The sequence below is a fragment of the Esox lucius genome, chromosome 13, assembly GCF_011004845.1.
Source record: "Esox lucius isolate fEsoLuc1 chromosome 13, fEsoLuc1.pri, whole genome shotgun sequence".
In the NCBI taxonomy this organism is placed as follows: Eukaryota; Metazoa; Chordata; class Actinopteri; order Esociformes; family Esocidae; genus Esox; species Esox lucius.
In genome coordinates, this window is record NC_047581.1 from 36,700,852 (window position 1) to 36,715,491 (window position 14,640).

Here is a 14,640-nt window from a genome sequence, read left to right on the forward strand (position 1 = left end):
TTTATTCATATTGAATAAACCAAACTGCAAATTTACAGCATATAGACTTAATACAAAAAGGCTAATTCATGTTGTTAGTCCTAAGTGTGGTTCTTTCTATGTTTACAGTGCACCAGGATTTACCAATAATACATCGACATAAAAAAAAGGTGTTGCTATACCACCATGTACCTTTTTCCTGTTTAACATTTTCTTCTTTATTTTCCACTTTTGCACCACCCAAAGCATCAGGCATTAGAGCGGAAGCATCAGTAGCTGGATTAACTGCATCTGGAGCTGTCTCAATGGAATCAGAAGCTGGACCAACTGAGTCATAAGATGGATCAACTGAATCAGAAGCTGGATTAAAGGAATCGGGAGCAGGATCAAATGAATCAGGAGCAGGATCAATTGAATCAGAAGCTGGGTCAAATGAATCAATAATTGGGTCAACTGAATCTAGATTAACTGAATCTGGGACTGGATCAATTGAATCAGGAGGTGGGTCAACTGAATCCTGATTTGGTTCAGAAACTGTAAGTGTGTCAAATGTAACTGGATCAAATGCATCAGCAGCTGGATCAACTGAATCTGGTTTTGGTTCTGAATCTGGAGTTGGATCATCTAAATCAGGGGCTGGATCAACTTTATCAGGATCTGGATACACTAATTCAGGAGCTGGATCAAATGCATCAGGATCTATATCGACTACATTAGGAGCTGGTTCAAATGAAGTAGGAGCTTGTTCAACTGAAGTAGGAGCTGGTTCAACTGAAGTAGGAGCTGGTTCAACTGAAGCAGGAGCTGGTTCAACTAAAGCAGGAGCTGGTTCAACTGAAGTAGGAGCTTGTTCAACTGAAGCAGGAGCTGGTTCAACTGCAGCAGGAGTTGGTTCAACTGCAGCAGGAGCTGGTTCAACTGAAGTAGGAGCTGGTTCAACTGCAGCAGGAGCTGGTTCAATTGAAGTAGGAGCTGGTTCAACTGAAGTAGGAGCTGGTTCAACTGCAGCAGGAGCTGGTTCAATTGAAGTAGGAGCTGGTTCAACTGCAGCAGGAATTGGTTCAACTGAATTAGTTACTGTTTCAACTGCATCAGTAGCTGGTTCAACTGCATCAGTAGCTGGTTCAACTGCATCAGAAGCTGGGTCACCAGTGTCAGAAGATGAGGTAGCAGCTTCAGGAGCTGATGAAGATGTGTCAGGAATTGTAGAAACTACTTCTGGAGCCTGGAAAGGAGCATCAAATGTTGATGTATCTGTGTCAGAGGTTGGGGCAGCTGCTGAATTAACTGTGTCAGGAGGTGGAGAAACTGTTCCAAGTGTAGAGGTGGCTTCTTCACGTGGTGAAGTAAGTCCATCAGATGCTGAAGTAGCCACATCCAAGGCTAGAGTATCTCCCTCAGATGCTGGAACAAATGTAGCAGATGCTGAGGTACCATCATCAGGGGCTGAAGTAAATCCATCTATTAGTAGTGTTACTACATCAGAAGCAGGAGCAACTGTGTCCGATGCCAGAAAGGGCACACCAGATGTTGAAGTGAATACATCAGATGCTGAAGTAAAAGTGTCAGAAGTTGTGGTAAATATGTCAGATGTTGGAGTCACTGTATCAAATGTTGTAGTAGTTGTTTCAAATATAGTAATTGTGTCCATTCTTGTAGGACCTGTGTCAAATGAAGTACTCTTGTAAAAGGCTGTGGTAATTTTGTCTGATGCAGTGGTAGTTGAGTCAAATATGAATGTATTTGTGTCAAATGCTGTGGTAGTTGAGTCAAATGTTAATGTACTTGTATCAAATGCTGTGGTACTTGTGTCAAACGTGGCACTTTTGTCAGGTGTTGTTGGACTTGTATAAAATGTTGCAATGCTAGTTGCCGAGATTGTTGTACTGGTGTCAGATAGCGTTGTCATTGGGTTATAATATGTCGTGGTACTGGTGTCAGACAGCGTTGTCATTGGGTCATAATATGTCGTGGTACTGGTGTCAGACAGCGTTGTCATTGGGTCATAATATGTTGTGGTACTGGTGTCAGATAGCGTTGTCATTGGGTCATAATATGTTGTGGTACTGGTGTCAGATAGCGTTGTCATTGGGTCATAATATGTCGTGGTACTGGTGTCAGACAGTGTTGTCATTGGGTCATAATAAGTCGTGGTACTGGTGTCAGACAGTGTTGTCATTGGGTCATAATATGTCGTGGTACTGGTGTCAGACAGCGTTGTCATTGGGTCATAATATGTCGTGGTACTGGTGTCAGACAGCGTTGTCATTGGGTCATAATATGTCGTGGTACTGGTGTCAGACAGCGTTGTCATTGGGTCATAATATGTCGTGGTACTGGTGTCAGATAGCGTTGTCATTGGGTCATAATATGTCGTGGTACTGGTGTCAGACAGCGTTGTCATTGGGTCATAATATGTCGTGGTACTGGTGTCAGACAGCGTTGTCATTGGGTCATAATATGTCGTGGTACTGGTGTCAGACAGTGTTGTCATTGGGTCGTAATATGTCGTGGTACTGGTGTCAGACAGCGTTGTCATTGGGTCATAATAAGTCGTGGTACTGGTGTCAGAAGTCACTGTGTAAGACGTGCTGTCTGGTGTTTGAGTAAATCCATCTGATGTTGGAGTGGTTGCATCAAATGAAGGTGTGACTGAGTCAGATGTGGCGTCAGCTGCTTCAGAGGATTGAGTAACTGCAATTATGTACAGAAAAATCATGAGTTGTAGAGATGGCACATTAACCACAGAACCCTCTATAATATGTTGCTCTTGGCTTTGCTGGCAATGTCCTGTAAAATGTACCAGGTTACACTTTTCCCAATTTGAGTCGGTATCAGTAGAAATTGGATATCCCGTTCCCTGATAGCATCACTTCCCCTTCATCAGTCCTGTGGCTACACCTCAAGGACAGCGTTCTGTGCCTCCATCCTGTTATGGTTTCATGTATCTATCTCCACAGGGCCTGGAACTTAGCCTGTTTTGATATCCCCTACCATGACCTGCCTTCACTTGTCTTGTGAAATATTTAGCGTCTGTTCATTAAACTGAAATTCAGAAATAGATCAGAAAAGCTTTAGCTTTGGCCCCTAGCACCGTATGGCTGGCTCGAACAGTGGTCCAGAAATATATCTTATGCAACGTATTTCATGATGTATAACCCCTGGCTGTTGACCGCGTCCAGTGGCAACACTTTCCCTGTGTACAGCCTGAAGTGTGGCTGGTCAGGCAGCACACAATGTGCTGGAAGTCATCAGAATTTTGCCAGGCAGGAGGGCAGTAGAAGGTAGCAGACAGAATGTCCTTTTCCTATCAAACATTCCAGAGGGAATCAAAGTGGGCAGATTCATCTGTGCCTAGGAAATCTTTCGGAAACCTCAACACAGCCAGAAACAGAGTAGGAAACTCCTGACCAACTACATGCAGTATATACAGTGGACAGTAAAGACTGAAAACAGCCTGATAGATATTGACTACAGTATCTTATCATCGTTGTCGACTCATGAATTCCATACTTTCCAAACACCTTCCCATTCACTCCCACTGTCTCTGGACCTTTAAGCCGGAGTTTCCAAATGCAGGATCTATACAGAGAGCACCACTGCATGGCTCGGTGTTATACTGCTGCAGGCACTGGGAGACACTAATACAGATTAAATGTAAGCTAGTATTTGGCACCAGTCAGGAAACGCTGTGTAAGCGTAAGTAGCCTAACACATGGAGATGTTAACAGGGCAGCGACATGGCCCACATAGCATATTGTGCCTTAAGGACTACTTTAGCCCAGTAATCATGTTTAATCTCTGTAGCCCATGTGCAACCTACAGGGGGAAAAAGGCACACTCCTCCATCAAGGTTGACCCACGCTGTTGGGGGTTAATGGGGGTAAATAGGACAAGATAGGCTTCTTACTGTTGTTTCGGCCAAACAGAGGTGATTTGTTAATCTGTTTCAAGGACTCAATACACCATTTCATTGTAGCTACTGAAGCAGTATTTAACCCAGGGATTCCGAAAACGTTTCGTATTAACACGAAGGCACATACATCTTCCCGAGAGTTTCATCTTTTAGTGATGTTGTCAACATTTTATAGCTTGAAACCACTACGTTGATTACAACCAGATGTAGCAGCTATCGCGACTTACAGACAACACTAGTTTAATGAACCTCTCATGAATCCCTGGAAGGGATTTTTACATCAGCTGTGACCTGTGATTTCAGCTTGGCCTACAGGAAACGTGCCACAAAACAGATGTTTTTTAGGCCCGGATTCCCAAGGTCAGGTATCTGGGATCCCAGCACTTCCACGTCACTATCCTTAGTTTATCAATCTTATCTCATCGTTTACTGCTCTCAATTAGTTAAAAAGGCCAAAACACAACAACAATCTGTCATTACACCAAAGTACAAGTGCCACCAGCACATTTTTGACTTTATATGGTCTCAACACTGGTTTGTTTTACTATACCTCATATTCTCAGACACAGTATTTTACATGTGCTGGATGATTTATGTGATTTCATCTGTACATCAGATATATTTCAGGAATAGTCTAACCAATTTTCGCATTTTGATCCATTTACAATATCAAAAGACATTTAGAGAAAAAAGTATTATTTGAGGTGTCAAATCTCATGCGAGTGAGAGGTCAGAGGTCAGTGACCCTCTGGTGTATTTGGGAACTCACCTTTTGGCTGCACTCTCACTGCGGTTGTCGGGGGCGATACCTCCGGGGGGGGCGAGGTCACTGTGGTTAAAGATGGACTGTCTGTCTGGTCGAGATTGGCAAATACTGACACAGTGGCTGGCATACTCCCTGGCGCAGTGGCTGGTATAGTGGCTGGGGCAGAGGTTTGGTCTGGTGCCATAAGCAGCACTTGAGGGAGCAATTGGAGAGCATTTACTGGGCCAGTAATGAGGTAGTTAGACAACTGAGAAGTCTACTGCATTTTCATAACGCAGTCTTTTGTTCGTCAACTAAATACCAATGCTCTCCAGATGTTGACTAGCATAATAGACATGTATGATGTATAGGCAGTTTTACTACAAAATATATTCTACCTCAAATCATGTACCTTCTTGATCAGTACTTGCAATTATAATGTACAGTTTAAATACCATAACTACTACTGGTGGTACTACTACTTAAACTAGGACAGCCAATTATTACTGCTAACACAACTACTAGGTTACCTACTATGTAAGGCCTGGTGTTTAGTCTTTATCTCACTAGTCTCCCACCTGTGCCAGTGAAGGGATCTTTGAGCTGTGTGGTGAGTGTAGGAGCCACCCCAGCTGTCACTTTGTCACTTAAGGTGGTGCGGTCTGTGTGGCACAGGAGACAACGTGGTTCATATGGGCTCTGGGGTGAGAGTCTGACACGTCGGAAAATGTTACTGTTGAACGCCACGGTACGCTTCTAGCCACCAAAGATACCATCCCGTTTCCAAGGAAGATGGGACGCTGCGTAAAATGCTAATAAAAACAAAATGCAGCCAATCATTTATCCCTGTATTTAATGAAAAATAGTACAAAGACAACATATCAAATGTTGAAACCGAGAAATGTTATTGTTTTTGGAAAAATACATGCCCATTTTTAAATTGATGCCGGCAACACGTTTCAAAAAGGTATTTGGAAACAAGGTTGTACATATGGGCAGGACTGACACAAACGCACGCACACGCACACACACAGACAGACACACACACACACACACGCACACAGTCAGACACACACAAACACACGCACACGCACACTCACACAATTGGTTTCTTTGTCCTTGGCCCAAATCATATTTCCATTATCCAGTACTGTATGTCTGATATTTTAATCATACTGATATTATGCGTCAACATGCTCCTTGTGTAGCAATAAGCGTGGAGTCTCCCTGCAGCGTACTGAGGAGTGGCAGAGAGGAGCGACCCGGCCTCCTCCTGTAGATGGCTGCATTGGGATTCAGTGGGGGACACTAAGAACAGTGGGAGCTTTCCTGCTGTCTGGCATGCTGATGGTTTATTAACGCAGTGGCCCTCCCCAGTGGTTGATAATTAGCGCATGGCCAAAGGGACAATCTCCCAATTCAATCTTTACATAAAAAGAGTTCCAATTAATAGCTGGGCTGAGTTTTTACATGCTGGGCACCAAACACAACCCGCTATCATTAAGGAAATGCTTGTCTACAATTGTGCAGCAGCCAGGGTGTATTTAATAGGCATCAGAGTGGGGAATTCAATTCGGTCACGTTCCATTTTATTACAAGCTGTTTACATATCTGAACGTTTGATGCCGCGGGGGAACATCCTGGCTTTGTTGGAGATGGCGTGCTAATAACGGGAACTGTAGAAGTCCCAGAGGTGGATTCACTACCTGTGGTAAAGTGCGTATCTGGGCGAACTGAGAGTCGTGTGTAATGTATGTGGACAAAGACCCCGAGGTCATTTAACATTGACCCGTACAGCGGATGTCGGGTTTGAGCCAGCACCCCAACCACTACCAACCAAGTTATTACGTTAGATCTGTTCACTAAATGACAGTGTGGTCATCGAGATTAGAGAGCACTCTTGTTGGCCGAGTTGTGTGTGAGCATGTGTCCATCTATCTACCACCACATGCCCCAGGGATGTCGGCAGGTAATGAGAGAAGGTCCTGTAAATGGACACTACTGCAGTGTGTCCTTGCCTGGATTTGTCATTGGTCATCTGTACATGTCCTGACTGCCATCTTGTATAGAGCATTATAAGGCTACCGCGACTGCCCTGTAAATGCTTTAGAGTCGATATGGCTAAAACAATCTTTTGTTGGGAGTGTATTGTACAGCGTGCAAAATGTCTGCTGTGGGATGAGACAATAAAAAAGACCACTCATCCCTCAACTGTTTCAGCTAATCGCCCCCTCCCTCCCTGAGACAGGGAACGGTTCTATCACAGCGAGGAATCTCACCTTGGAGAACCCACACTGCTGTGATACAGGGATCATGTGTGAAATTATTATGAAACAGAATAATACAGACATCCTCAATTATCATCAGCCTTCAATGGTGCTGACTGCATATGTCCACCTGAATACAGACGGCTGATCTACGACTCATATCAATCATATTCATTATAATCAAAATGTTACATCAATTATATCGAACTTCAGCTATTTTGAAATTCAAGGGATTATCGAGTGAGAATGTCTAATCAACAATAATTTTTACTGCATATAATCTTAGGTTGGATGTGGCCTAGAATCTGCTCTCAAACTGTATTTAGTAGATTACTGTTTGCAGGTATCAGGGCAAGGTGCCTTACAAGAAACGTACGTACGAATCTTTGAAGTATTTCATAAATCATCAGGGCAAATTACTGGTGATTTCCAAGATAGAAAATAAATAATAATAATCCACACATGAATAAAGATATCATGAAAATGTTAAGCATTGGCCAGGTTTATCAGGTTAGAACGAGACTAACGCGTTAACGTTAGGAAGACCCCGCTTGGTGAAAGCTAAAAACAACAGCCCCCGAGGTGCTCCCCTGATGACAACATATCACCTTCCCTATCCAGCCCACTGTAGCTGAAATCATTACTGTACCCTGTCCTATGCTGTAAATGATTCATGTGAGCTAATTCAAAGTAAGTATATGCTACTGTATCAACAGTTAAAGTAGAAACACAGCTAGCTTTACACATTTTGTGGATGTCTACAATGTCCTTCTAAGAAGAGGGATAAAACCCCATGTTTGTGTGTCTCATGCGATTGTCTTGTGGAATTTAAAATAGACAATATAGCTTGACATGAAAGTAAAATGCGTTACTTGTGAGGGGTTGAAGTCACTTTAGACCAGGATCACACCAAACACGCTTTCAAAACCTGTGGAGTGTCAGTTCACTGCAACAGAGCTACTGTCTAGTAGGTTCCAGTCTACTGAGCACCACACAAACACACTGTCCATTATGACCCTCTGGCAGATCCAGTTCTATAGAAGCACAATGAGTGAGTGATATTTAGTGAAGTGCGTACAACCATCATCTACAACTAAACAAGCCAAATCACTCAAACCCTCTTCAGCACACACACAGACACACACACACACACACACACAAACATGTACAAATACTTTACTACTGCACTTTACTATACACTAAATGACCATTGTTTGCCCTTGTGCTTCATCAACATAACCTAGCCTTCCTATTGGACTACACAGTCCTGCTGATCAGGAATGCAACCTACTGAATTTGCTGTTTTGTGAAACTAGTCTGAATGAAAAGTCGATAGGAAGCAGGTGGTTGATGAACCCTCTGGACATACAGTAGTTGCATCTGAAATTGCACCTTATTTCACAAGCGCACACAAGTGCTGTAGTGATTTCAGTAGTGTAATTCATAAAGGGAATAGGGTGCCATTTAGGATGCAGACGATGTTCTATCTAGACAGGCGCTCCAATTGGCTGTCAGACGTGGCAGCCGAAGTTGTTCTCCCACCTGCCGTAGCCACGGTAACTGTGGGCAGTTGGGCTGTGGGTGGATTGGTTGTGGTGGCCAGCACAGGTGTGACTGTTGGCAGGGGCTGGACTGTTGTGGGTACTGAGAGGGCAACACACCAGGAAGGCACAGAGAAAACAGTTATACCAACAGACGCTCAAGCGTGGGAATATCCGGATCGTGGACACGCCACCAAACCATGCGTGGGTCATCTCCTAAATCAACCCATTATCTGATTGCTCTGTCGGCAGACACATTCGAGGAGAAATCCACTGTATTTCCAGCAGTACGGTACATCCACTGTATTTCCAGCCGTACGGTAAATCCACTGCAGTACGTGCACTGCCAGTCCGTCTCACCCAATCCATGTCCTAACTCTCATCTACGCGCCCTGTCATGCTGAAACTCTTCTAATCCCCTGGCCAGTCCCACACTCAGGGACACGAAACTGTGGAAAAATGTGCTGCAGGTGTGATCATCCAGATTGCAGCGAAGAGAGTGACATGGAATATAAATAAAATAATGTGACTATAAATAAGACAAAAGAATGATGGAATATGAACAGGGAATAAAAAAAGCAAACGACAACAAGCTCTATCCAGTTTGATTTGGATGTTACTTACTGCCAAGCGTCCCAGCAGCCTCACCTGACAGAGGGAGAGAGAGAGAGAGAGAGAGAGGGAACAAGAGAGAGCAGAGATGGGGGAATAAACAAATGGAGGTTTAGTAATATTTGTTTTTATTTATACACAACTTTCCCTGCTTAATGTGTGGTACATCAGCTAGCATATCTGCCATTTCTGTGTAGTATGTTTCCAATGAAAGTCCATGTAGGACTCATCAAGCTAATTGACTCTGTCTGACGACGGAAACATGATAGCTCTGTGGCTCTGTGGAGCAGATTATCCAAATCCTTCAACTAGTATTTAATCTGTCAAGTAACATGTGCCTGGTGTAATATAGATGGTATAATGAGATGTTAGGCGTGTACTCAATGGTTTCACGTTTCGCCAAAACCTTGTTTCACACATTGTCTTTAGGATGGATGGGCAACTGAACATTCTACTGCATGATTCTACTGATCGGTGGGACGTAATGTTTTGTTTGTTGTTGCTGTTTGGGTCCCGGGAATAGTCCATGGGAATAGACAACATACAAGTGTTCGGGGACCCGTTTGGGGAGGGCAGGTAGGACCCAGGTTTCCATGACTTGGCCTTGAAGCCCCTCTGGCAGCGGCTACAGTCCGGGCCCGTCGTATTGTGCTCACAGTCACACTGCAAACTGCCTTCCTGGAGGGTGCACTGGTCAGCATGGAGGTTGCACTTACACCTGAGGCAGCATGAGTCAGAGAGAGAGAGACAAAGAGAGAGAGACAGAGAGAGAGAGACAGAGAGAGAGAGACAGAGAGAGAGAGAGACAGAGAGAGAGAGAGGCAGAGAGAGAGAGAGACAGAGAGAGAGAGACAGACAAAGAGAGAGAGACAGAGAGAGAGAGAGAGAGACAGACAAAGAGAGAGACAGAGAGAGAGAGAGAGAGACCGAGAGAGAGACAGACAGACAGAGAGAGAGAGACAGACAGACAGAGAGAGAGAGACAGACAGAGAGAGAGAGACAGACAGACAGAGAGAGAGAGACAGACAGACAGAGAGAGAGAGACAGACAGAGAGAGAGACAGAGAGAGAGACAGACAGAGAGAAAGACAGAGAGGGACAGAGAGAGAGAGACCGAGAGAGAGAGTGAGATACCAGCAACGTCAGTCCAAACGAGTACCTACCACGGCCATACATTAAGAACTGCTGTGGCGATGATGCTCGATCAAGGACAATGTGCGGTTATTGACGTAATTGTGGACAAGCCAATCAGTGTAAAATCTCTGTCGAAATGAGCAGGTCATTATAGATCGAGAAGACATTATTTTCTCAGCTGTTTACATGGATGAAAATGGGTGTTAAAGACAAAGAATATAAAGTATGGTTTGCGATACGATGTTAATATACATTTAAGTTAATGTTAAGCTGAGTATGACTTTTAAGTGAAAAAGAGAGCAAAAAAAAAAGAAGAGATAAAACACGATTGGCAGCACACATTGGCATGTTTTAGAAGGGCCAGAGCCAAATCTTACAGCAAAATAGATAAGAAAATGTTAACTCCCGGGTAACACAACAATTACCTTTAAATAAAGATTACACGGGGCCAGTTATTCCAAACCTTTTGTGGGGATCCGAATGAGTAATTCTTTGCTGTAATTGTTTTGCTATAGCCTACAGGACCAGGATCAGATCGATCTTTTTCATATATTTTGCTGATTTATTGTGGTTAATTCAGAAGATAATTAAGAAGATTATTCTGATTCTCTGCAATATCAAGATCTTATAATTAATGCTTTTGTGCTTTGAACAGGTATAAACCTTGGCATCTATTGGAAAAGGTTACGTTACTACGACAACACTGTCCTAAGAAAAGAGAAATCAGCTAATTACGGCACATGAATAACTGTATATTGATTCAAAATAATATTCATAAGTACTTATAACTAAGTATATTCATTTATTTGACAGACTTCCATGTTAAAAATGATCCTGGAGTAAATGTAGGGTTGCCTTTATTTTTCAGATATTATAACTTTTTCTTAAACATCCTGACATATATTTACATTTCTTGTTTGACGTGCCTTTTTCTAAATCCACCAGCAATCCACACATCCAGTGGGATCGAGATCATCTTGATCTATCCCAGGAAAGGTTTGAGTTGCTAAACGTCCCTGGAACCCTGATTAAAGTTCAGATTGGATTATCAAATCCTCATCCCAATATGTGGAACAATCTTGAAGGGCTGGTAATGGACAGGCCGTGGTCCTTATCCCTCCGAAAAGGGGCAAGGATTACCAAATCCTTATCCCTATCCAGAGGATCAGAATACCATTTTTCGCTGCGGAAACATTAATCCTATCCGATAGGGGTAATCCGATCAGACGACGTTTGAAAAACAGACCCCAGGCAACTGACGTGTAAAAAAAACAGACAGTAAGATTGAGGTGGCAAGCAGGTTAGCATGGAAATTGTGACATTTGAATAACAATCTTCATAATCAGATGAGGGAGTGACTTCCAATACACAGTTCCCCTCTGGTGAGGCGTCCACCCTCCATTTGCATTAAATATTCATAGGATGGACCCTCACATCTCCACATGGATGTCTCCTGTCCTACCCTGCACAACCCTCACCTACCCACTCATTTATTCTCCTCTCCTACCCTCTACGTTCATACCCGATCATCTCCTCGGCTCTCCTCGTCTCCTAACCACTCCTCTCCTCTCCTCTCCTAGCCTCTACGTTCATACCCGATCATCTCCTCGGCTCTCCTCGTCTCCTAACCACTCCTCTCCTCTCCTAGCCTTTCGTGTCCTCTCCTTCCCTCTCATCTTCTGTCCTTTCCATCTGTCCTTCCCCCTTCTCTCCTTTCTGACACCTTACTCTATCTATTCTAGTATATATATTCTACATTTACTGTTCCCTAAATCTAGTTACACTTCCATTGAGAAATCTGCTCTAGTTACACTTCCATTGAGAAATCTTACATTTAAATGGCTAAATTTGGACACAATCAACATTGTGTCCAACCACAAATTATGCTGTCAGGCTACTGTCATAAAAAAACAATTACCCTTTCCATGAATTAGCAGTGAATTTGCAGTTGATTCAAAGGATCCCTGGTTTTTTATCCAAACACTGACCAGATGTTCAGAGGGGTATGATATTCACACTTTTTTAATTAATCAAGCATCTCTTCACACTCTTCATTATTGACTGGAAAGTTAAGGTGTATGCTTCTGCTGGGAAAGATGTGTATAAGGGGGATCACATGAGGATGTGGGTTTCTCATTTCTTTCCCGGCACACTGAGGAGGAAAACTGACAGCTCGGTATCATTCCAATCCCATTTACTTTAATTAAGTCTGTTTTCAAAAACCCCCTTGGAAACAGCTGGAGCTCCTCCCACCCTCTCGAGACCTTTAAGCCATAATTAAAAACTTGGTGACAATCTTGGGGCTTTTCATCCCAGGGCTCCTGGAGACAGAACTCCCATGAAGCACCTCTTCATGACAAATTAATCAGCGGCCACTTTCAGAGCACTCGCAGTGCTTTCTGGGAACACCCCTGGGCTCCTGCTTATCATTGGATTCTTCACTTTAGCCGTATTATTAATCAATTACAGAACTCATTGGGCAGCTCGAAATCTCCCACCAAACCGCCATGCTCAAAGAAAGTATCAATCAACTCATTTCTGGGGTCCAAAAGTATGGAAAACCACCCATGTGCTGCCACTACATAAGTGTGGGGATACCAGTGACCTTGACAATTATTATCCAATCTCTAAATTGTCTTGGTAAAATCCTGTGGTCATTGGTAAGCATACTGCATTCCTTTTATCTGAGAACTCCATTCTGAACAGATATCTGTCCAGTTTTAGACTGGGACACAGTCTCACCTCAAAAAATAATTGGAAAAACAGAAGTTATCAGATATTGCCCACAACATTGGCTAGTACTAGAGATACCGAGGGCTTACTCTCTGTTAGGTAAAACTGCTTTTAACTGCCATGCCCTACATTAATGGAATGTTTTGCAAAGTAGCTTTAAGATAAGTCTTGGTGCCTATAAGGCAGTTTCCATGTTTGATACATGATCTTTTTACTTCTAACTGTGATTGCTTTTCTTGATGTGTTTGTGCTTCATTTCCATGTGTTCTCCTTTTTCTGTATTTTCTATATTGCTGAACTACAGGGATCAACTTTAAAAGAGACCTTGGTCTCAGTGTGATTTCCCTGTGTAAATGGTAGAAACAAATTGTACAAATGAAAATCCATTTACAGAAGTAAATGTGGTTTGCTTGCCAGCTTATTTACATTAAAAACATACTTTGAAGTTGGGATAGCCAAACCATGTGAAACAGTACAATCCGAATGGGTAATTTTACAAAAGTGCATTGTGCTTCAATCAGAAGAAAATAGATTAGTACATTTTACTAAACTTAAAAATAGAGCTACAATTTTTCACCAATAGTGAGAAGAATTAAGTTTCTAAATATTTGACCACACTGTAACTTTGAATAAAATCCAAAACCACCTATTCAACATACTCATGGGACTTCCCATGAGACTTGCTTGCCAACAACTTGGCAAGACTGCTTTGAACATTTTCACACTCAAGCTATTTTTCCACCACAAATATCTGAAAGAATACAGGAATACTTTCAAAATAGTTTTCAGCTTTAACAGGAACATTTTCCATCCTCTTCTCCCATTTATGCTTACAAATATTGCATGAACACACACACGTGTTAATCTACAAGGCATTTGCATCCACTGGCAGGTCGCCCATTACTGTAAGAATGCTACTGTGGCATATTTAATGTTGGGGGGCCCTACCCAAGCCCCATCCCTGACTGTAGCGCTTCCAGGAGGAGAAACTGCACACTCAAAACAAAGCAAAAAAATCGGATGCAAAAGAGATCGGTCTTGTCTGATGGCAGAATAAATGCCTGCTGGCATATTCTAAATGTGCTTAGTTATGGGCTGTGAAACCCCATGCAATGAGCACACACCAGAAGGCAGATTGGTAGGCATCAACATCCCCATGAATATTCTAAATGATTGACACCTCAAAGAAAGTGCAAACTGGACAGTGACGACCCTTGATTAAAAACAGAGAGCCACCCAAGGACAGGATTAATCATTTGTTCCAATATAAAGGACAAGTGTGGACAAGGCAACTCTGTATCCGACTGAAACCCCCTGCCTTCTTTGAAGGCTTCAAAGCCTATAAGTCACTGAAGCACAAGGCAAGCTGTGGAAAAGGGAAGGTACTCTCAGACTGAGCGGCATACTGTATATTAATGGCTATGCTCACATCTCTGTCTATATTCCGGAAGTGTCCTGCCTTCATGCAGCCATTGTCCAACTATGCTGAGTCGTTCATTTCTTGGACCACGTTAGACTTTCAAGAGCAACAATCAAGAGTGGGGACGTACACTGGTGTCCAGGTGTTGAGACACACCGGATTCTCAAAGCGCCTTAGGAACCTTCTTGTGCGAGATAGGATGGGGCTTCACGCCGGCTCTCTCTGAGGGAAGTGCTCTCCTTCCCTCCCAGAACCAGGGCGGCTATATCCGGCTGCTGCAGGGCAAACCCCCCC

At 43.1% G+C, this 14,640-nt stretch overlaps 1 protein-coding gene across 3 annotated transcripts in view; it reads right to left on the reverse strand.

Moving 5' to 3' along the window:
• The window catches only part of ntng2a (netrin g2a), a 41,711-nt gene that overhangs the window by 5,523 nt on the left and 21,548 nt on the right, over positions 1–14,640 (reverse strand). For 2 of the 3 annotated variants that reach the window (XM_010877154.3, XM_010877153.3), the window contains exons 4-5: positions 9,606–9,778; positions 9,073–9,096 (exon numbers count right to left, since the gene is read on the reverse strand). In XM_010877154.3, coding sequence (XP_010875456.2) covers positions 9,073–9,096; positions 9,606–9,778 — 197 coding nt within the window. Of the gene's footprint in view, positions 1–171; positions 2,674–4,664; positions 4,854–5,218; positions 5,303–8,449; positions 8,552–9,072; positions 9,097–9,605; positions 9,779–14,640 lie in introns of all 3 variants that reach the window. The other variant, XM_034296558.1, reaches the window with a different exon arrangement.